Genomic DNA, 22,438 nt, shown 5'->3' on the forward strand with positions numbered 1-22,438 from the left:
CACATTGTAGAGACTTTGTAAAATTCAGGAAAATATAAATAGGAAGAAAAAAAAAATCATTCATGTCTCTATGTCCTGGAAACAGAGTACCTCTGTTAACATTCTTAGTTCCTCCCGTGTTGTTTTTTCCCTACGCCTATGTGTTTTAGGGGGCTACTATGTTCAAATATTAATGATGTTTTTCCCCCTTCAGAGCTTTTTCCTCTGATAGCCCTTCTCTTCAGGTGAGGCTGCTCTAAATTTATTGCCTCCTAGAAGGAAGGAGGAAGGAGAAAGAGAGAAAACAAAGCTTCTTTTAGTTTTTTGTTTTTGAACACCTCAGGGCAGGACTCTAGACCTGAGAGAATAAATAATGAGAGTGGAAAAGTGGAAAAGTCGCTCCCCAGGCTTGGAGAGGAAGGAAAATAAGGAGGAGCAGGGAGTGGGAAGATGCTAGAACTTCCTCACCCAAAGATGGGACCCCACCTCGCTGTGTGGGATCAAGAACAGAGGGGATTTGTGTCTGGCTTCAGGGCACAGCCTGGAGAAACAGTGAGCCCCAGAGACACCATATGCTGTGTCTGGGCAGAGAGGGGTGTTGGGGAGGCTCCCACTGTCTAGTGTGATGTGGAGGTGGGGGAATGTTTTCCAGATGCCTGAGGAGGAGTGGGAGAGAGGGGGTGGGGAGAGAGAGAGACTCTTTAGAAAGAAAGAGGAACAGGGGTGCTTGGGCATCTGCCTTTTGCTCAGGTCGTGATCCTAGGGTCCCTGCTCAGCAGGGAGTCTGCTTCTCCCTCTGCCTCTGCCCCTCTCCCTGCTTGTGTTCTCTCTCTCTCTCTCTCTAATGAATAAATAAAAAATCTTAAAAAAAAAAAGAGGAACAATGCAGCAGAGACTAGTAAGGACAAGAGAGAAGACCCAGTGGCAGAGACAAGACCCCATGGCATCTCAAGAGATGCCCAGCTGGGATGGATGATGATGATGACAAGGACTTAGTGCCCTCTTGCCTCCTGGCATTATGTAAACTCCATGGAACTTAAACCCACCCTGGAGAAAAGCCAGGAGAAACCAGATGGGGCTGAATTTCTTCCACCTGGCACAAAGGGAGCTTAAAATAAAAAGTTAAATAGAGTTGTATAGAAATAAAGTTACATTTCTTTTTTTTTTTTTTAAGATTGTATTTATTTTGACAGAGAGAAAGACAGTGAGAGAGGGAACACAAGCAGGGGGAGTGGGAGAGGGAGAAGCAGGCTTCCCGCTGAGCAGGGAGCCTGATGTGGGGCTCGATCCCAGGACCCTGGGATCATGACCTGAGCCAAAGGCAGACGCTTAACGCCTGAGCCACCCAAGTGCCCCTAAAGTTACATTTCTTCTCCATTCCTCAATTTGTGCTCTTAAGTGCTCTGCTCCTAGACAAATATACATAAACCAATAGCCTTCCTCCATTTTAGCAAGAGTGGAGAAAGCAGAAACAGTAATGGGAAAAATATTCTGAGCATGATAGCAATAAAAAGAAAATGCTTAGGAATTAATTTAACTAGAAAGGCACAGGACCTCTATGAGGAAAACTATAAAGTTTTATGAAGGATATAAAACAAAATGTGAACAAATGGAAAGATGTGACCCTGTGTGGGAAGATTTAATATAATTAAAATGTCAATTTTCTCCAAATTAGTTCTAAGAATAATGAAATTCGATTAACCCAGGGTTTTTAAAACTTGGCTAACATAAAGATCATATGCAAGAATAAATGTCTGAGGATAGTCGAGAAAAGTGTGAAAATGAAGAATAGTGGGAAGGGTGCTTATGTTACCAGATATCAGAATACACCATAAAACTATAATATCAGTATCATTTCCACATGGGAATTGACAAATAGATAAATATATCGGTTGGACCAAATAGAGAATCCATAAATATATATCAGTATATGTAAGAATTTAATAAATGACAAACATGATACTTTAATTCAATGGGAAATTTATTTTTTTAAGATTTTATTTATTTATTTGACACAGAGAGAGAGAAAGCGCACAAGCAGGGAGAGAGGCAGAGGGAGAGGGAGAAGCAGGCTCCCTGCCAAGCAGGGAACCTGACATGGTGCTCGATCCCAGGACCCCATGCTCGATCCCAGGACCCTGAGATCATGACCTGATCTGAAGGCAGATGCTTAATGGACTGAGCCACCCAGGTGCCCCTCAATGGGAAATTTAATAAGTGCCTTTGCATTATTATCCATCAGGAAGAAAGTAAATCTTTCTGTCTCTCTTTCTTCCTCACTCTCTTTTTCTGCCTCTTGTATTTGCATTTTTAAAAACTCAAGTATAGGGCGCCTGGGTGGCTCAGTTGGTTAAGTGACTGCCCTCGGCTCAGGTCATGATCCTGGAGTCCCTGGATCGAGTCCCGCATCGGGCTCCCCGCTCGGCAGGGAGCCTGCTTCTGCCTCTGACCCTGCCCCCTCTCATGTGCTCTCTCTCTCTCATTCTCTCTGTCTCAAATAAATAAATAAAATCTTTAAAAAATAAAAAAAATAAAAATAAAATAAAAATAAAAACTCAAGTATAGTTGACACAATGTTACAATAGTCTTAGGTGTGTCATCCAGTGATTCAACAACTCTGTACCTCCTGCTGTGCTCACTGCAAAGGGAGCTACCATCTGTTACCTTTCTCTCTTTCTTTAAATTGATTTGATTTTTCAGAGCCAATTTAGATTCATAGCAAAACTGAGTGGAAAGTCCAGAGATTTCCTATATATCCTCTGCCCCCACACATTCATAAGCTACCCCTATTATCAACGTCCACCACTAGAGAGGTACTTTTGTGACAATCAATGAACCTACGCTGACATCACAAGGTCCACAGTTTACATTGGGGGTCCCTCTTGGGTTGTACATTTTATGAGTTTGGACTAATGTATAATGGTATGTATCCACCATTAGAATATAATACAAAGTATCCTAAAAATCCTCTGTGTTCTGCCTATTCTTCCCTCCCTCCTCTTTTTTTTTTTTTTTAAAGATTTTATTTATTTATGAGAGAGAGAGAGAGCATGGGGAAGAGCAGAGTGAGAGAGACAAGCAGACTCCACACTGAGCCTGGAGCCTGATGTGGGGCTTGATCTCAGGACCCTGAGATCATGACCTGAGCTGAAACCAAGAATCAGATACTTAACCAACTGGGCCACCCAGGTGCCCCCCACTCTCTCCTCTTTAATCCTTGGCAACCACTGATCTTTTCACTATCTCCATAGTTTTGCCTTTTCCAGAATGTCATATAGTTGGAATCATAGAGTGTGCAGCCTATTCAGGTGGCCCTCTTTATTTATTTATTTTTTAAAGATTTATTTATTTATTTATTTATTTGACAGAGAGAGAGACACAGCGAGAGAGTGAATACAAGCAGGGGGAGTGGGAGAGGGAGAAGCAGGCTTCCTGCCAAGCAGGGAGCCCGATGCAGGGCTCAATCCCAGGATCCTGGGATCATGACCTGAGCCGAAGGCAGACGCTTAACGACTGAGCCACCCAGCCGCCCTATTTTATTTTATTTTTTTAAAGATTTATTTATTTATTTATTTATTTATTTATTTGAGAGAGAGATAGAGAGAATAAGCACAAGTGGGGTGAGGGGCAGAGGGAGAAGCAGGCTCTCCACTGAGCAGGGAGCCCGATGTGGGACTCAATTCCGAGGACTCTGGGATCATGACCCAAGCCGAAGGCAGATGCCCAACTGACTGAGCCACCCAGATGCCCCTATTTTATTTTATTTTAAAAAAAGATTTCATTTATTTATTTTGACAGAGAGAGAGAACACAAGCAGGGGGAGCGGCAGGCAGAGGGAGAAGCAGGCTCCCTGCTGAGCAAGGAGCCCAATGTGGGGCTCAATACCAAGACCCTGGGATCATGACCTGAGCCAAAGGCAGATGCTTACCCAACACCCCCCAGATGGGCTTCTTTAGTAATATGCAAATAAGGTTCCACCATGTCTTTTCATGGCTTGATAGCTCACTTCTTTTTAGCACTGAATAGTATTCATTTATCTGGATGCAACACAGCTTATTTATCCATTTACCTACTAAAGGACATTTTGATTACTTCCCAGTCTCGGGAGTTATGAATAAAGGGGCTATAAGCACCGTGTGCGGGCTTTCAAGTGGATCTTGTCAATTTCTTATTAATAGACATCAAACTTACAGAAAAGTGTACAAATCATAGGTCACACAGGGAACACATCTATTTGACCTGTACACAGATCACGAAATAGAACATGACCAGCAGCCCAGAAAGGTCACCTGGGACCCATTCTAAGAGTAACCTCTATCCTGACACGTAATACCATAAATGAGTTATGCTGATTTTTGATATTTATACAAATGGTATCATACCATATGTTCTCTTCTATGTCTGGCTCTTTTTTCAATATTATTTTTGTGAGATTGTCCATGTCACCAAATGTGCTGGTAGTTCACTCTCCTTCCTGTATTATATTACATTATATGAATTATCACAATTACCAGTAATTCATTGTCTTGGTAATTGACCTTGATGAACATTTGATGTTTTTCCTACCAGTTTTTGGCTATTATGGAGTGCTATGAATATTCTTGCACATGTCTCTTGGTGACCATACCTATGCATTTCTGTTGGCTATCTCCTTAGGCACAGACCTGCTAGGGTCATATGATGTGTGTATGTCCAGCTCCAGTAGATTTTGCTGAGCAATTTTCCAAAGTGGTTGTACCAGCTTACATTTGGTGCTGGTAGTGGCGGGTGGTTTCTTATGCAATAAAGAAGATATAGAACTATAAAAGAAAAAAACCCTGGATATATTTGAAATATATACAAAAATAAAAAAACTTTAGGGGCACCTGAGTGGCTTAGTCGGTTAAGTGTCTGCCTTCAGCTCGGGTCATGGTCCCAGGATCCCGGGATCAAGCCCCGCATCAGGCTCCCTTCTCAGTGGTAAGCCTGCTTCTCCCTCTCCTACTCCCCTTGCTTGTGTTCCCTCTCTTACTGTCTCTTTCTCTCTCTGTCAAATAAATAAATAAAATCTTTAAAAAAATACTGGCAAGCCAGAACACAAACAAGGATTAACATCTATACTACAAACTGCTTCTATAAATTGGCAAGAAAAAGACAAACAACCAAAAAATACGCAAAGGCTATGAATAAGAACTTACATAAGATCAACTCCAAACATGTGACGATGTGCTCAAAATCACGAGCAGTCAGAGACATGTAAAAACAAGATTTTTAAAAAGTAACAAGTATATCACTTTATGCCCATAAATTTGCAAAAATTAAAATGAAGTCTAAGTAATGGCAGAAGGTTGATAATTGCTGAAGCTGAGTTGTGAGTATCTGGGGGCTCATGATACTATTTTATTTGCTTTCAAGATGTTTGAAAATGTCTATAATCAAAAGAAGTAAAAAAGTCTAAACAAAGAAAAAATAAGAAGGCTAAGCCTCTGCTGCCAGGGATCTGGGGACAAGCATACTCTCATATGGGGCAGCTGGAAATGGAAATTGTTACAGACTTTTGTGAATGCAATCTGGAAATAATTTATTTAGAATAAAAACCGCATAAATCCCTTGACCTGGAAAACTCACGCTTGGGTATCTTTCCCATAACAATAAAAGATTTTATATTAAAAAACATATTAAAAATATTTTTTTAAAGGTTTCTAATGGTGGAGGTATAAGGGTGCTTACCACAGCATTGTTCTTTGTGCAAACAAGGAGAAACAAAGCAAGTACTCTTCAACTGAGAAACAGCTGACCTACTTACTGAACATTTGCTCTTCAGAGTATTACATGGCCACTAAAAATAATAGAGTAGATTCGTTAATTCAGGAAGATTTTTATGTTGTATTAAGAATAGCAAGATGCAGGGCGCCTGGGTGGCTCAGTTGGTTAAGCGACTGCCCTCGGCTCAGGTCATGATCCTGGAGTCCCTGGATCGCGTCCCGCATCGGGTTCCCTGCTCGGCAGGAAGCCTGCTTCTCGCTCTCCCACTCTCCCTGCTGTGTTCCTGCTCTCGCTATCTCTCTCTCTGTCGAATAAATAAATAAAATCTTTAAAAAAAGAAAAAAAGAAGAGCAAGATGCAGAAAAGAGCATGATAGGAACCTATTTTTGTAAAACTATGCGTATGTAAATATGTGTAAATTATTTAGTTAAGTTAAATTAATTTATTTGACAGAGAGTAAGAGTGATAGAGCGAGTACAAGCAGGGGAAAGGGCAGAGGGAGAAGGAGAAGCAGACTTCCCTCTGAGCAGGGAGCCCCATGTGGGGCTCGATCCCAGGACCCCGAGACCATGACCTGAGCTGAAGGCAGATGCTTAACCGAGTGGGCCCCCAGGTGCCCTTATGTGTAAATTATTTTATACAAACATGGATAAAATTATAGAATGCAAATAAAATTGGTTTGCAGACAAAGATTCTATGATATGCCAACAGGGATATATTATACTAACAAAGAGGTAAAAGTGGCAAAAAAATTAAAAGCTGCTCCAAAAAAATTGTCTATTCTCTTTATGAAAAAGTCAATGTACATATGAGGGGGGTGTGTGTATTGGTGTGCCTGTAAGTCATTGCCCAAACAAAGCACCTGTTTATATATTATACAGAGCTGTGTTGATCTCCCTGTTTCATACCCTGTCAGTTCTGTCTGTAAGAATTCAGCTCAATGGGATGCCTTCACAAACAAAATAGAAGTCCTCTTTTCATCCTCTGAGTATAACAATAATCACCGTTAAAAATATATATGACTTCTTGCTTCCCATATATAATCTTACTTAATCCATTAACCAACTTGCAAGGAGAGTTTTATTGTTCCTATTCTATAGACGAGCAAACTAAGTCTCAGAGAAGTTAAGCAATTTGCCCAAGTTTTCAAAGCTAGTAAGAGGCAGCGATTTCAAAGCTAGTTCTGCTTGACCCCCGAGTCCCAGAACTTAACCTCTGTGTTAGGCCTTCTTTCCTCTATTCTTCCCGCGACGTGTTCTTCAAGGGGTTCACCTTGTCTAGATAAACGAGGCACTGGGGCAGCCGGGCCTGTTATGAGCCGGGCAGAAGCAGTCCTCATTGCTCATTGCCCAGCTAGCTCAACGGCAGACCACACTGGGGTTTGAGGTCAAATACCTAGCTGGGATTCCTCTGCCCAAACGTGGTCCCCAGATCTCCCCCGGGAAACTTGTGGTCCCCGATCTCCTCCGGAGACTCACCCACGCTCAGACCGAGTACTCAGTTATTTCTCTATCTCCTCCCACCTTGGGTCGTGAGTAACACACAGCCTCCTTACAGCGGAGGGACTGGGTTTGGGAGGAGCCTTGTCTTTGCTTCACGAGAGGCCTCTAGCGGTGGGACTTCAAACTGCAGGTTTATGATTTCACTTATGTCCCATGCAAAAGCAGGTACGCTAGTCCGTGTTGTTGAAGTCAGCGGATTGGTTACCCACCAACCGGGCAGAGGAGAGGAGGCTAGTGACAGCGAGGAGGCTCGCGGTCTGCTTGAGGGGATCTGATGTGCGTGCTGATTGTATGGCACGTCTTCGTGTACGTTTCACTGGTGTGCCTGAGTCGGTTCGTGAGAGCCGACTGTTATATTTTCCATAATTTTGTGAGCTGTCAGTTAATCACAACAATCGTCAAAAATAAAATTATATAAACCTACAATTAAATATATTATGTTTAGGGCGCCTGGGTGGCTCAGTTGGTTGAGCGACTGCCTTCAGCTCAGGTCATGATCCTGGAGTCCCTGGATCGAGTCCCGCATCGGGCTCCCTGCTCGGCGGGGAGTCTGCTTCTCCCTCTGACCATCCCCCCTCTCATGTGCTCTCTCTCTCAAATAAATAAATAAAATCTTTTAAAAAAAACCTTTAAAATATATATATATATATTATGTTTAAAACGAATGTAATTAATACTCAAAACGCATCACTTCCTAATTATTTTACTGTCCTCTCTGCTCTTGAAATGATTCACATCCATGCTATCTGCGTGGTGGAAAAACTATAGAATGATCGCATTGCATTCTGGCTGCATGCTGGGCGACATTACATTCGCAGCTTGAAACCAGCGGTAGTGGGAGAATTTACACCACAGAAGTCAGCAGATGCTGCAAAGCCGGGCTTGATTTATTGTTTGGTTGACTGCCTAGATTTAAGAAAGTGCAGAAAATGTTAATGATGCGGATGAAATTTAAAAGTGCTTTATGGGGTGCCTGGGGGCTCAGTAGGTTAAGCATCTGACTCTTGATCTCAACTCAGGTCTTGATCTCAGGTCATAAGTTCAAGCCCGCTGGGCATGGAGCCTACTTTAAAAAATAAATAAATAAAAGTGCTTTGTGTCTGGGAATGCCATGAAAGAAATCAGGGAAATATTCTTCTGGTTTTGGAAACCTCTTATCTGGTTTAGCAAAGACTTTGTTCAAGTCATTGAAGAACAGGGCAGTTCGAAAATACGTCTTTGCTGTGTTACTTTTCACTTCCTTGTTGTTAATACAAATAAAAATATCAACCAATGTGCACTTCAGAACTACATTTGGAGAGCCGGTTGTTGAAAATTTACCAGTATAATCACGTGGCTGATTATACTTCTGTAAAACGTTAAAAACAAGCAGAGAAGCAGACCTATGGATCTGTGCTCTTCCAGTCAAAGTGTAATGGGTCTCATACATAGCTGTTTTGTTTTGTTTCTTTGTAAAATACAAGCACATTGTAAAAGAAAACTTAATTTCCTCCCAAATCAAAACCTAGGTGGAAGCAATGGGCTCACACATCTTGGAAGTACTTGGAAACAACAGTGAAGAGGCACCTGTCAAGTCCTCACCTGAGCATGAGCTTCTCTCACAGCTCACTGGGAAGTCGTTCTTGGACTATGGACAGGACAGTTCTTAGAGTTAACTTTTCGTGTCCGGGGGTTGAGGAGAGGTTTAGCTTTAAGTCTTTGAGTTACTGTGAGAAAGGATGAAGGGGAATGCTAGCCAGGAGGGGAGTCCAAGACCCCTTGGCATCCACATCCTCCCAGTGAAAAGGTTTTGAGGTTGCAGCTTTGGCTTCATCATTTTGCTTTTGTTTTTTCTCATTCATGGCTCTGAATTGCTCCTCGGCTCTCCCTTGAGGCTGTGTGGTGGTGAAAAGATCTGGAATTGCTTCCTGCTGTGCATGTGTGCATGTGTGTAAATGCATGTGAGTATGCACATGGGTGTGTGTGCACATCTGTGTGTGTGTGGTAGATGTATACCTGTGTGCGTGTGCATGTGTGTAATATGTGTGTGAATGCATATGTGTATGCATGTGTGTGTGAGTGTGCGTGTGCGCATGTGGTTTAGAAGAGTTTGTTTCCAGGTAGATCTCTGATACAAGTCCTTTGCCCCTGGAGTCATTCTTCATCATTAAAATCCTGAGCGCGAGCGTAAAGGTGGCTACACACCTACTTACAGCAGGGGGCAGTAGAGTGCAGCGGTCAGATGTGTGGGGCTTGCCCCTGGCTTCAACCAGTCGTTCCCATGCACTCCAGATTACCCACCTCTCTCAGCCAGAAGGTTCTCAAACATACACCCTCAAGTATATGTAAAATTATTGATAAATTACATACATAATTCCTGTTCTAAATTATAGATATATATGTTATAAAATATAACAAAATTGAAATTAAAAATAGAGGAAATGGTGACATTAAATTTACAAAACGCTTTGTTAAAAAAAAAGCTTTACTGAGGTGTGATCAACCATGAGCTGCACATATTAAAAGTGCACAATTTAATATGTTTTGACCTATGTATACGCCCATAAAACCATCAGGCAATCAAGACAGCAAACATAGCCTTCATACACAAAAGCTTCCTGGTGTCCCTTTGTAATTGCTTCTTCCCACACTTCCTGCCCCCCCTCCCAGCAACCACCGATCTGCTTTCTGTCACTGTAGATTAGTTTGCTGTTTGTGGAGTTTTATATAAATGGCATCAGACAGGATGTACTTTTGGGGGGGCGAGGAGAGTCTGGCTTCTTTCACTCAGCATAATTATTTTGATACATAGATAGTCGTGGATGAAAAGCATTAGGGATGAAATACACATTTATTTATTTATTTATTCGTTTGTTTGTGTTTTTACAGAGAGGGAGAGACGAGGAGGGCCAGAGACAGAGAGGGGGAGAGATGATCTTAAGCAGGCTCCACACCCAGCTGGGAGCCCAATGTGGGGCTTGGTTTCACAATCCTGAGACCACGACCTGAGCCAAAATCAAGAGTCAGATGCTCAACCAGCTGAGCCACCCAGGTGCCCCAAAATACACTTTTAAAATCAGATTTTGTTTATTTAATGGTATAAAATACTTTTTGGGGTGCCTGGGTGGCTCAGTCGTTAAGCGTCTGCCTTCGGCTCAGGTCATGATCCCAGGGTCCTGGGATCGAGCCCCACATCAGGCTCCCTGCTCAGCGGGAAGCCTGCTTCTCCCTCTCCCACATCTCCCGCTTGTGTTCCCTCTCTCGCTGCGTCTCTCTGTCAAGTAAATAAAATCTTAAAAAAAAAAAAAATACTTTTTGCTCTCAGATTGCAAAGATTTGACCTTAGGTTCTGGATGCTAGATTTATTTCCTTCTACATTGAACTAAACAGTTTTTGTAACTCGATTTTTGAATAGGGAATGCATTCACATCATTGAAAACCTAATCAGATGAGAAGAATAAAGTGGAAAGTCCCCCTTCACCTACTGTGACCCATCTACCTAAGTTGCACTGTGCCCTCCCATCTTTATTGGTTTCTTAGGTATCGTCAAGGTTTATTTATGCAACTATGAATACATATGTACATATATATTTTCATTCTCCCAACTTATTATGGAAAACATAGTACATTCATTCACAATGATACACACTGTATTGTACTTTGCTTTTTCCATTTGATATATCTTGGAGATCTCTCCATATCAGTTTGTAAGAAGTGGGGTTTTTTTTGTTTTTGTTTTTGTTTTTTTACAGCTCCATTGTGTTTCACATTTCAGGATTTTGTTTAACCTGATGGACACTTGGGTGGTTTCCACTTTTTTTTGCTGGAAAAAAAATGCTGCTACATCAAATAACCTTGCGTCCATGCCATTTTACAAGTGTGCAAGTGTATTTGTAAAGTGAATTCTTAGAAGTTGAATTGGGGATCAGGGTATACACATTTATAATTTTGATAGTGCCCATGTGACCTCTACAGGGGTATGCCAATTAACACATCCTCTTGCAATGGATGAATATACCTATATCTCTATAGTCTCAATAGTGTTTAACCAACTTTTGGCATTTTTCCAATCTCAAAAATGAAAAATGGTATCTGAGTATAGTTTTAAGTTGCATTTGTCTTCATAAGACTACAGTTAGATTGGATGCCTAGCTGTTTGTTTTTTTTTTAAGATTTTATTTATTTACTTGAGAGAGATAGTGAGAGAGAGCATGAGCAGGGGAGGGGGTAGGGAGAGGGAGAAGCAGGCTCCCCACTGAGCAGGGAGCCCAATGCAGGGCTTGATCCCAGGACCCCTGGATCATGACCTGAGCTGAAGGCAGATGCTTAACAGACTGAGACACCCAGGCACCCCTGGATGCTTAGTTTTTAAATGTCTTGCTAATCGTGATGGTTTCATAACTTCATTACATAGAATCTCAAGGCATGAAACATACCAGCTGCCTGGCTTATATAGTTTTCTTGAGTTTTCCAAGAGAATGGAGATGTTTGTGAGTGTTTCGATTTTGGCCCACTGCTTGAATCAAACGTGTGTTTACTTATTTGAATCCAATTATATATGCAGAAAAGAGGAAAAATAATAGTTTAAATTGTGTTGTCACGAGATGAGGAAGATTATCCATCAAAAGGTTTACGGTGGTTTTTTTCCTCCACTATCTCATTATCTGAGAAATATTATTCAGTTAGATGTATGGGTTCCCATACAAGTTTGTAGACACAAAATCAATACTGTGTTTCATGGTAATGGGTAACTTACCCTGCACTTGCTTTTTGAATTACATGTTGACTTAGGAACTCAATTTCCTGCCTAAGAGCCGTCTATTGTCCCGGGTAAGAGTGCCTGTTCGCCTTAACTCTTACCAGGTAAGAATTACATGGTTGGATGAGACAGTATGCTAAATCCTTTGCCTCATGCCCTCCAGTGCACAGGAGGAACTGCTAGCTTATTTGCATGAGGCCAGCTGGCCATGTATATCTGCTGTGGCCTCTAGTTGAAGGAGAGCAAAGGTAGGCGTGGAAAATGCTTTGGGGATGCATGTCTCACCTGTAGTTCTTCCTTTGGAATAGCCCTCAGAACCCCTGCAAAAAGTGTGGACCTAGGGAGTCACATTTGCCTCAAAGTGACCAAGACTCCTTGACCTCAGAGTGGACTGGGCAGGGATACCTGACCCCAGCTAAGCCAAGTAGAGCTATTCTTCTTAAAATCTGAGTTAATGGAAGGAGAGTTTGGGAGGAAGCATTAGAACTGCGAGATAACTGTGGAATTGGGGCCAGAGTCAATGCTGTGGAACCCAAAGTCAAGGGCAGTTCCAAATTATGGAGTGGACAGGCACTGGGCGCCTTTTAGAGGATGCTGACCTGCAGAGGGAGAGAGGGAGACCCTGAAAGGGGAAAGCAGGGATGGAAACTGATCTGCCCCCAGAGGGAGCCGGGCGCCTAGGGAGCTGCCTACTCTATATTTCCATGAGATTCCTCTGATCCTGACACGAATACTCCTTTTCCTTAATTATTTAATGTCATTCAACAAATCCTGAGCATTTGGATTACAAATATATGGGACACTTATACATTGGTGACAGAAGTGTAAAACTATATGCAAGAGTGTAGGCAACATAGTCTATAGAACCCAGTTTGCCTTTATCTCCTGGGGTTAAGTATTCACATATTCTGTGACGGAGCGACTTTTGTCCTTCTTCACCAAGAAAAATGCCTTCTACCCAAGAAAAACTCCTGAACATGGACAGGGATGTTCGCATCAGCATCGTTCACAAGAACCGAAATCTGGATGCCCATCTGTGGGAGAGTGAATTGTGCGGCAGTCACACCGTGAATACTGGTCAAGCCAAAACTGTGAGTTACAAGGACCTGCCACAATCTGGATGACCATGGGTGGCATAATACGGAGTGAAAATGCACGCGGCTGGGACCATGTTAGTTTTGTTCAGGGCTCTGACCCCCTCATGCAGCCCATGCCTGCTCAGTAATTATTCCTCACATGAATGAATAGGAGGAACAGAGTGTGTGTGGGGAATAGTTTGGCTTTACTTCTGAGATTCCCTCCCCGGATGGACGAGCTTGTCCTATAGGTCTACTAGAATGATGGCTTGGGATGGATGGGTGAAAGCCAATTGTCCCCACTGCTGTCCATTGGCTTCGAGATACTCTAGACAATATACCCTGCTCAGTGGGGAAGGCTGCTTCTGCCCTCTCCTCTGCCCCTCCTGCGCCTCTCTCTCTCAAATAAATAAATAAATCTTTTTTAAAAAAAACCTCCCATTTTATTTTATGTTTTATAAAATATTTTATTTATTTAACACAGAGAGCACAAGCAGGGGAAGTGGCAGAGGGAGAAGCAGGCTTCCTGATGAGCAGGGAGCCCAATGCGGGGCTCAATCCCAAAGTCCTGGGATCATGACCTGAGCCGAAGGCAGCTGCCCAACCGAGCCACCCAGATACCCAAAAAACTCCTGTTTTAATTTGTACTTTTAAATTTTGTGATGTTGAGGCATCTTTGTAGACTTCTTTACCATTTTTATTTCACATCTTACTGGGTTTTTTTTCCTAACGAATAAAAGGTGGGGTTTTTGTTTTGTTTTCCTTTTTTTTTTTTTTTAAAGAGATCTTTGTATTCTAAAGGAAATTCTCTTTTGCCCTTCTCCCTGGTGGTTACACTGAGAGTGAGGAGTGTGTGCTCTGGGCTTGGACTACACATTTATTAAAAAAAAAAAAAAAATCCAAAACAAAATCTAAAAAAACTTTTTAAAGGAAATTATCTTTTATCTTCGATATAGACTGTGAATGTTTTCCCCAGTTTGTTTGCCAATCTTTTCTCTATAGTTTTTGGGTTTAGTTTCATGTTTAAAAAGACCTTCTCCAGTTCAAGATTATGACAAAATCTATCTGAGACTTCTTTGAGTTTTGTACAATTACATTTTGCATTTAAACTTTCCTTCTATCTGGAGTTAATTTTGGTGTAAGGAGGTAAGGGTACAGCTTTATCTTCCCCCTAAAAGAGAGATGTCCCAAATGACATTTATTAAGTAATCCACATTTCCCCCACTGATTTCAAATGCTACTTATATCACATGTGCACTTCACATATGTATTTGGGTCTATTTCTCACTTTCCTATCTGTTTTTTATCTATCTGTCTACTCCTGCATTATTACCGCATGGGTTATTATACTTTATAGTCTATTTAAAAATCTGTTAGGGGCGCCTGGGTGGCTCAGTTGGTTAAGCGACTGCCTTCGGCTCAGGTCATGATCCTGGAGTCCTGGGATCGAGTCCTGCATTGGGCTCCCTGCTCAGCGGGGAGTCTGCTTCTCCCTCTGACCCTCCTCCCTCTCGTGCTCTCTGTCTCTCATTCTCTCTGTCTCAAATAAATAAATAAAATCTTTAAAACAAAAATAAAATAAAAATCTGTTAGCGCTAATTTGCCCTCATTACTTTTACTTTCCAGAGATTTCCTGGACATTCTTTTTTTTTCTAAACAGCTTTATTGAGATATAACTCACACAGCGTGCAATTCCTTTTAAAGCATCCAGTGCAACAGATTTAGTATATTCAGAGTGCAACCATCATCGCAGTCAATTTTAAAACATTTTCATCATCTCAAAAATAAACCTCATACCCTTTAGCTTAATTCCCTTATTCCCTGGCTCCTCCCACCCTAAGCAGCCATTAATCTACTTTCTGTCTCTATAGATTTTCCTATTCTTGGTGTTTCATAATAAATGAGATTATAGAATGTGCAGTCTTTTGTGACTGGTTCATTTTACTTAGCGTAATCTTTTCAAGGTTCATCCATGTTGTGGCATGCATTAGTACTTTATTCCTTTTTTATGGCTGAATAATATTCCATCTCATGGCCACACCTCATTTTGTTTATCCATTCATCAGTGGACATTTGGGTTGTTTCTGTCTGGTAGCTACTGCGAATAATACCTCTATGAACATTCTCATGTTCAAGTGTTTGTGGTGAATGTATGTTTTCAATTCTTTAGTGTATGTCTTAGCAGTGGAATTACTCATATGGTAATTCTGTTTAACTTACTGAGAAAACTCCAAATCGTTTCCCACAGCAGCTGCACCATTCTGCATTTCTACCAGCAATGCACAAGAGTTCCAATTTCTCCGCATCCTGGCCAAGACTTGTTATTTCCTGTTTTAGGGTTTTTGGTTTTGTTTTGTTTTGTTGGGTTTTGTTTTTGTTTTAATTCTAACCAGTCTAGTGAGTGTGAGTGTGAAGTGATTATCTCATTGTAGTTTCATTTGTATTTCTCTGATGACTAATGATGGTGAGCAACTTTTTTTTTTTAAATTTTTTATTTATTTATTCATGAGAGACAGAGAGAGAGAGAGAGAGGCAGAGGGAGAAGCAGGCTCCCAAGGAGCAGGGAGCCCGATGCAGGACTCGATCCCAGGCCCCTGAGATCATGACCTGAGCCGAAGGCAGACGCTTAACCATCTGAGCCACCCAGGCGCCCCGGTGAGCAACTTTTTATGGGCTTATTGGCCATTTGTATATCTTCTTTGGAGAAAAATGCATATTCAAGTTCTTTTGCTCATTTAAAAAAAATTGGGTTGTCTTTTTCTTATTGAGTTGTAAGAGTTCTATATTTTCCCGACTACTCTTTTTTTTTTAAGTTTTTTTTGTTTTTTTTTTAAGTAATCTCTACACCCACAGTGGGGCTTGAACTCACAACCCCTAGATCAAGATTTGCATACTCCACTGACTGAGCCAGCTAGGTGTCCCCTGACTACTCTTACATCTGCATTTTTCCATTTGAATTTCAGTATTGCCTCATCAAAAATGGCTAGCAACTTTTATGTGGCTTACCAGCAAACAAACAAACAAAAAAACAAATGTTCAGCCTGAATCCAGGCCAGATGGACTCTCCCCAAAGTAGATGAAATTCTCCTCAAAGCATCTCTCATTTAAAATTTTATTTATTTATTTATTTGAGACAGAGAGAATGAGAGAGAGAGAGAGCACATGAGAGGGGGGAGGGTCAGAGGCAGAAGCAGGCTCCCTGCCAAGCAGGGAGCCCGATGCGGGACTCGATCCAGGGACTCCAGGATCATGACCTGAGCCGAAGGCAGTCGCTTAACCAACTGAGCCACCCAGGCGCCCAGCATCTCTCATTTAAATGACCCAAAAAGATGTGACCGGGTATATTGTGAAGTTGATTTACACCCTTTTTTCGGGTTCCTGGGTGGCTCAGTTAGTTAAACGTCTGCCTTTGGCTCAGGTCATGATCCCGGGGTCCTGGGGTGGGGAGCCTGCTTCTCCCTCTCCTGCCCCCCTGCCTGTGCTCTCTCTTTCTGTCAAATAAATAAATAAAATCTTAAAAAAATGAACAAACCCTACTTGTGTGCATACGGCAGGAATGGGTTTTAGCACAGTGTTTTCGTCTAGGCTTGTGATGATGGTGTGTGGATGGGAGTTGTTAATTACTCTCTGGCCTAATTTACTTCGGTGTAGTGCTGACTCAGAGATTAAGGCTGGAGTGGCTCTTTCCAAGATCATCATCCCCAACTGGCCTGAGGTGATTGTTGCTTGATCCGAGGGACTCTTAGCCCTCCTGGGGTTCAGAACCTAACCCAAAATACACTCATAGCCTGACTCACAGCTGCAGATAGGAGTGGTTGCTCGGCTTCATTAGGGAGCAGCGTGGTTTCCTGCACTCTTCAGTCCTTGGGGGGCATCTGAAAGGGAATCAAGCTTTCCTTATGGCCCTTGTTCAGTCCTTGGGGTATCTGAAAGAGAAGTAAGCACTTCTTAGATCAATATTTTCAAGGCTGATCTGATCCAAGCCTCTGCATGGAGGCTTCGACTGAAGATCCACCGTTTTTCCAGCTTTCCTTTCTCCAGGGTGTCTACGCACTTGTACTCCTGTAATAAATGGCTTATATATTTTCCCCCCTAGGAAATTTGTGTGAATGTGTGATTATGATGGGGGAAGAAGGGATAATGATAGATTTAAAACTGGACACCTGTGGTGCCTGTTCCTTTACAACTGAGTCTCACCACACTTTCCTCATCATGGCCCTCACTTAAGGAGTGTTTTTAGACTGTTTTTCCTAATCATGGAATTTTAATACTATGAAATTTTAATACTACAGATATACTATATGCTATTTATGCACTGTGTTTTATACATAAGAATAGGATTTTTTGCCCCCTTGGGGGATATGTCTCCCACTGAGGATATGTGCTTCTCAGTAGTTCACAACCACCCCCTTGGCAGCCTCCACCATGTAAAAGGCAGAAGCAGGCGGCTTTGAGGAGTGTGAGCTAATCATGTACATTGTGTTTCACAAAGTGCTTGGTGCATGGTGAGTGCGAAGTGAGAGCCCTTGTTGTTGCCATTATTATTATATTAAGCTTGGTCACAGTGATGTTTGTAACTCCCCTCAGACTGTGGGTTCCCACGGTGCTTGAGGGTTGGCCAGAGGTCCAAGGCCTTCCAACCTGGAGCTCCTACCAGAGGCCCCACTGGGTACATAAGGAAGGGACCTGAGCTGGGTGGGGACTGGGGCCACTGGACAGGCGGCAATTCCCTATTTACACGTGACACCTGTTCCCCAGGTACAACCAGGTGTGCCAGGCACGAACAGGGGTCTGGTGGCGTCTGCACTGTCGATTTCTCAGAAGCTGGGCACTGGATTTCTCGTTAAATCTCCTGATTTTTAAGCACTGACTCAATTAAACCCCAACAATTACACTACGTGGACGAAACGAGATGAAGCCAAGTCATACCGACTTGTCCAGGGTTAATCGCATAGCTGGGATTCCAATCCACGTCTTTCCAAATCCAGTGATCCCTCCACTCAACCCAGCCTCCCCTCTACCGCTCACGACCCTCCCCACTCCACCCTTCTTAGGGGTGTCCTTCAATGCTTCTCCTTCTGCACCCTCCTGCCTGAGGAAGGGGCCCCAGGCTGGGCCATTCGGGGATTGGGACCAAGGGGTCCAGCTCCCCTGCCCATCACCCGGCCCCCTTCCCAGAAGGATGTGGATTCCGTCTCTGGACGATAAGGTCAGGACCCCAGTCTTACTCACGGGGGGCCGGGAGCGGGGACCCCGCCGGGGGTGCGGGGAAGTGGGTCGGTTGTCCCGCGGCGTGAGAACGCAGGGCGGGCGGGCGTGGGGCAGGCGGGGCGCAGGCGGGGCGCAGGCGACCTCACCATCTCGGGATGAAACGCCCCGTTGTTCGCGCCGCCCCTCTGACCCCGCCACCCTGGGCATTGTTCTCTGTTCGCCCGGGTCGTGGGTGGGAGGCGAGCACGCGGGGCCGGGCGACTCAGCCGGTGCAGCCATGGGCTCCCGCGGCTCCCACGCCGCGCGCATTCCCGACGGGGACAGCATCCGGCGGGAGACGGGCTGTGAGCGGGGCGCGGGGGCTCGGACCCGGGGACGCGGGGGGTCCGGAGCGGGGCTGGCTCCAGTGAGCGCCCCGCGTGGGGGGAGCGGGAACGCGGGCTCCCGGCGTCCAGGTCCGGTGGAGCCGGGCAGCCAGGTGTCCTCGAGCCCGGCAGGGCGGGGTGGGGCGGGAGGGGGGAGGGGGCTGCCACTGGTGGCTCGGTCCCTCCCGCGGGAGCGCGTTGTCACGCCCCCTGCAGCCCCGCCGCGCGGGCCCCAGGTCCCCGGCCGGCGTCCCCTCCAGCGGGCTCCTGTCCCCCGCCCGCAGCCCGGGGTCGCCAGGGGAGGGTCCCGCCGCGCGTCCCCCGTGCCCGCGGCCGTGTCACCCTTCCGCCTTCCGTCCCGCAGTCTCGCAGGCCAGTCTGCTCCGCCTCTACCACCGGTTTCGGGCACTGGACAGGAACAAGAAGGGCTACCTGAGGTGAGGGGGCGCTGGCTTCAGGACCTGCCACCTGTGTCTCTGGGCCCATTCCCCTCTTTAACTAACCCTCCGTCTCCCGTCTTTGCCCTACCTACCCCCTTTTGAACTTTGACCTGACAGCCGCATGGATCTGCAGGAGATTGGGGCGCTGGCCGTGAACCCCCTGGGAGAGCGCATTATAGACAGCTTCTTCCCTGACGGGTGAGGCCCCCCGGGGGTTGGGGCTTGGGGGAGAGTTAGGCACAGAGGCAGAGGGTGACCACTGCCTCTGCCCCTTCCCCGCAGGAACCTGCGAGTGGATTTCCCAGGCTTTGTCAGAGTCCTGGCTCATTTTCGACCTGTGGATGATGAGGACCCAGGCATGCGAGACCCCAAGGAACCTGAACCCCTCAACAGCAGAATGAACAAACTTCGGTGTGAGTTTGTGGGGACCCCCTCCCCAACTGAGACCCTAGATATACTGCACCAGGAAGAGGCTCCAGGCACCTCCCTCTCTTCGGGAGCCTCTAGATGACCTCCCTCACACCTCCAGGGTGACCTTCTGCTGGAAGAGAACCAGAGAAGACCCACCTTCCCTTCCCCCTCTATTCTCTTCCAGTCGCATTTCAGCTCTATGACCTGGATCGAGATGGAAAGATCTCCAGGCATGAGATGCTACAGGTTAGAAAAACGCCAAGGACAAGAGATGTGATGTGTGAAGTGTGGGTGGTTGAAGGGAAAGGTTGTGGGGGAGATGGGATGGATGACTGGCCAATGAGGGTGCAGACCACTGGGGTATTAAGCGGGACTCCCGCCTGGGTGGGGTTTAGTTGGGAAATGGAAGGGGGAAGAGTTGGGTGTGAGGTTGGAATTAGATCTTAACTTCTTAACTGGGGGTGATTTTGCCTCCTGAATGCCACTGGCGATATCTAGAGACATTTTTGGTTTTCACAGCTGGGGGAGGGGGCAGCACTACCAGCATCTGGTGGGTAGAAGTCAAAAATGTTGCTAAACATCTTTCAATACACAGGATAGCCCCCTTTCCTCCCACAAGGAGTTACCTGGCCCCAAATGTCAAGAGTGCTGAGATTCAGAAACTCTGCAATAGATATGATGAAGTGGGGGTGGGTGGAATAGGGAATAGTGGGGGGATGAGGTGGGGGGTGGGGTGGAGGATGGAGGGAGGTTGGGTTATAAGATTTGGGGTTGGGTAATGAGTTTGGGCATATTGTTGAGGTGAGTGTGAAGAGAGACAGATGGGGGTTTGAATGGAGAAGTAGTGGGGGAAATTATCGGGGGAATATGGTGGAGAGTGAAAAAAAATGGATGAGGGAGAGATTACAAAATGGGTAATACCATTTGGGATGATGTGGGCAAGATTTGGGGGATGGGGCTAGTACCTCCTCTTTATGGCTGTCCCCTTCCACGCCTCCCAGGTCCTCCGGCTGATGGTTGGGGTGCAGGTGACAGAAGAGCAGTTGGAGAGCATCGCGGACCGCACGGTGCAGGAAGCGGACGAAGATGGGGATGGGGCCGTGTCCTTCCTGGAGTTCACCAAGGTCAGAATGCCTTGGGGCCTGGGGAGTTGACATCACGAGTCCCTAGGACAGATGGACATGGGAAAGGAAGTTGGAAGGAGGTGGGCAGAAGGATCCGGGTTGCCAAGGAAAGGTGGGGTTTTGGGGATGGGAGAGGTGGTTGGAAGCCTAGAGGACTGAACTCTTGACTACCTCCCATCTCCCCCCACCAGTCCTTAGAGAAGATGAACATCGAGCAGAAAATGAGCATCCGGATCCTGAAGTGACCCCCTTTGTGCCTTTGACTAGCTTACACAGACCAGTTCAGCCTGGGATTTATCTTCAGCCCCCCAAGGGGCAGGGCCCCCATAAACTGTATTTTTGTGTCTATGCTAAACTCTGTTTAGGACCAAGGAGAGAAAGCCAGAAGGGTGTGTACTAAATAAAGTCTAGCTCATTTGATCTCAGATTTGTCAATCAGCCAGCAATCTTCCGGTTGCCAGAGACTGAAAACCCAACTTATAGTGCCTTGAGTAAAAGAGAGATTTTATGGGCTCATGTAATTAAAAAGTTTGAAAGTGTCTTTAGAATGCTGGAAAAGTCTGGAAGTGTCCTCAGGCACAGTTAGATTCAAAGTGCTCACACAATGCTATCAGGACTCAGTGATTCATTTCTCAATCGGCTTTCTTTTGTGTCGGCTTTATTCTCAGGAGGGCTCTTTCCCCACGGTGGAGGATGGCCACCAGAAGCTGCAGGCTTCCATCCTACTAGCCTAGTAATCCAGTGGGAAGGGATTTCCTTTTTCAGTAATTCTGAGCTAAGGGTGTCATTGGCCTGAGTGGGTTCTTGTCCCTAGCTCCAAGGGAATGGAGTGCTCTAACTGACCCAGCCTGTGTCATGTGCTAACTGCTAAAGCCTGAGCACTCAGGGTGGGGTAAGGAGTAGCTGTTTACAGGAAAATGAGGTGTCATTATCAGAAAAAAGGGGAATGATGCCAGTTGGGCAAAACAAGAGATATCCATTACTGTTAGGTTGACCCAACTGCGGGGGGGTGGGGAGGGGGGAAGAGTTCTTGAAGTCTGACTTTTTAAATGGGTTTTCACCGATTCTGTGGGTGCACACCAGGGGGATGGGGGTGGGCAGGTGGGGGCACAGATGATATAAAAGTAATAAACAAGACATACTTTCCCAGGACATGACATTATTCAAAGACTTGGAGAATAATTCCATTTTTTTCACGGTAAGATGTTCAAACATTGCTATATCACAGAATAGAGGGTAAAAGTCACATAAAATTGTGAGATCTTATGTCTACAGCAAAATGCTCTCGCTGTGCCTATGGGAGATGCTGTTGGTGCCCTGCCCATTCTCTCCTACCAGCGCTGAGCTGGAGCTCTCTTATGTCAACACATGGGAGGCAAGCATGCTTCTGGCTTCCGTCTGTGCTTTCAGTGATGTTACGTTGGTAGCTTGGGTTGGCTGTGGCGGGGATATTTACACCAAGGACATTGGCAAATGCAATAGACCGGGGCTTTTCTGCTTAGGAGAGCCTGTTGTTAAACATTTAGCAGCACAGCACCTGCTCAGCATTCACCATTCCTGTACGTGTTGGTGGCTTCCATTTTACCCCAGCTTTATTGTATCGTAATTGGTGTGCAAAGAACTGCACATAATTGATGTATACAATGTGATGAGTTTGGACATAGGTATACATTCATGTTACCGTCGCCATGATCAAGTAATAAACATCCATCATCTCCAAAAATTTCCTTGTATCACTCTGGTACTTGTGTGTGTGTGTGTGTGTGTGTGTGTTTAGAACACTTAACATGAGATCTACTGGCTTAACAAATTTTTTTAAGGATTTTATTTATTTGAGAGAGAGAGAG

At 44.8% G+C, this 22,438-nt stretch overlaps 1 protein-coding gene across 1 annotated transcript; it reads left to right on the top strand.

Moving 5' to 3' along the window:
• The first annotated feature begins 18,297 nt into the window (after positions 1-18,297).
• CHP2 (calcineurin like EF-hand protein 2) lies at positions 18,298-21,586 on the top strand. The gene is made up of 7 exons (XM_045871844.2): positions 18,298-18,595; positions 18,981-19,053; positions 19,174-19,254; positions 19,339-19,469; positions 19,652-19,713; positions 20,469-20,591; positions 20,783-21,586. The coding sequence occupies exons 1-7, from the start codon at positions 18,529-18,531 to the stop codon at positions 20,834-20,836; spliced, it is 591 nt and encodes a 196-aa protein (XP_045727800.1). The 5' UTR covers positions 18,298-18,528; the 3' UTR covers positions 20,837-21,586.
• Positions 21,587-22,438: the final 852 nt, after the last annotated feature.

The sequence above is a fragment of the Mirounga angustirostris genome, unplaced genomic scaffold (assembly GCF_029215605.1).
Source record: "Mirounga angustirostris isolate CCGP_5_RB_7025 unplaced genomic scaffold, mMirAng1.0.hap1 SCAF_5, whole genome shotgun sequence".
NCBI classification, from domain to species: Eukaryota; Metazoa; Chordata; class Mammalia; order Carnivora; family Phocidae; genus Mirounga; species Mirounga angustirostris.

Bases quoted from the DNA above. Each gene is read 5' to 3' on its own strand.
- CHP2 (XM_045871844.2), top strand. From the start codon at position 18,529: ATGGGCTCCCGCGGCTCCCACGCCGCGCGCATTCCCGACGGGGACAGC. The intron at 19,255-19,338 runs GTGAGGCCCCCC...CCTTCCCCGCAG, and splicing joins GACAGCTTCTTCCCTGACGG to GAACCTGCGAGTGGATTTCC. The intron at 19,470-19,651 runs GTGAGTTTGTGG...ATTCTCTTCCAG, and splicing joins CAGAATGAACAAACTTCGGT to TCGCATTTCAGCTCTATGAC.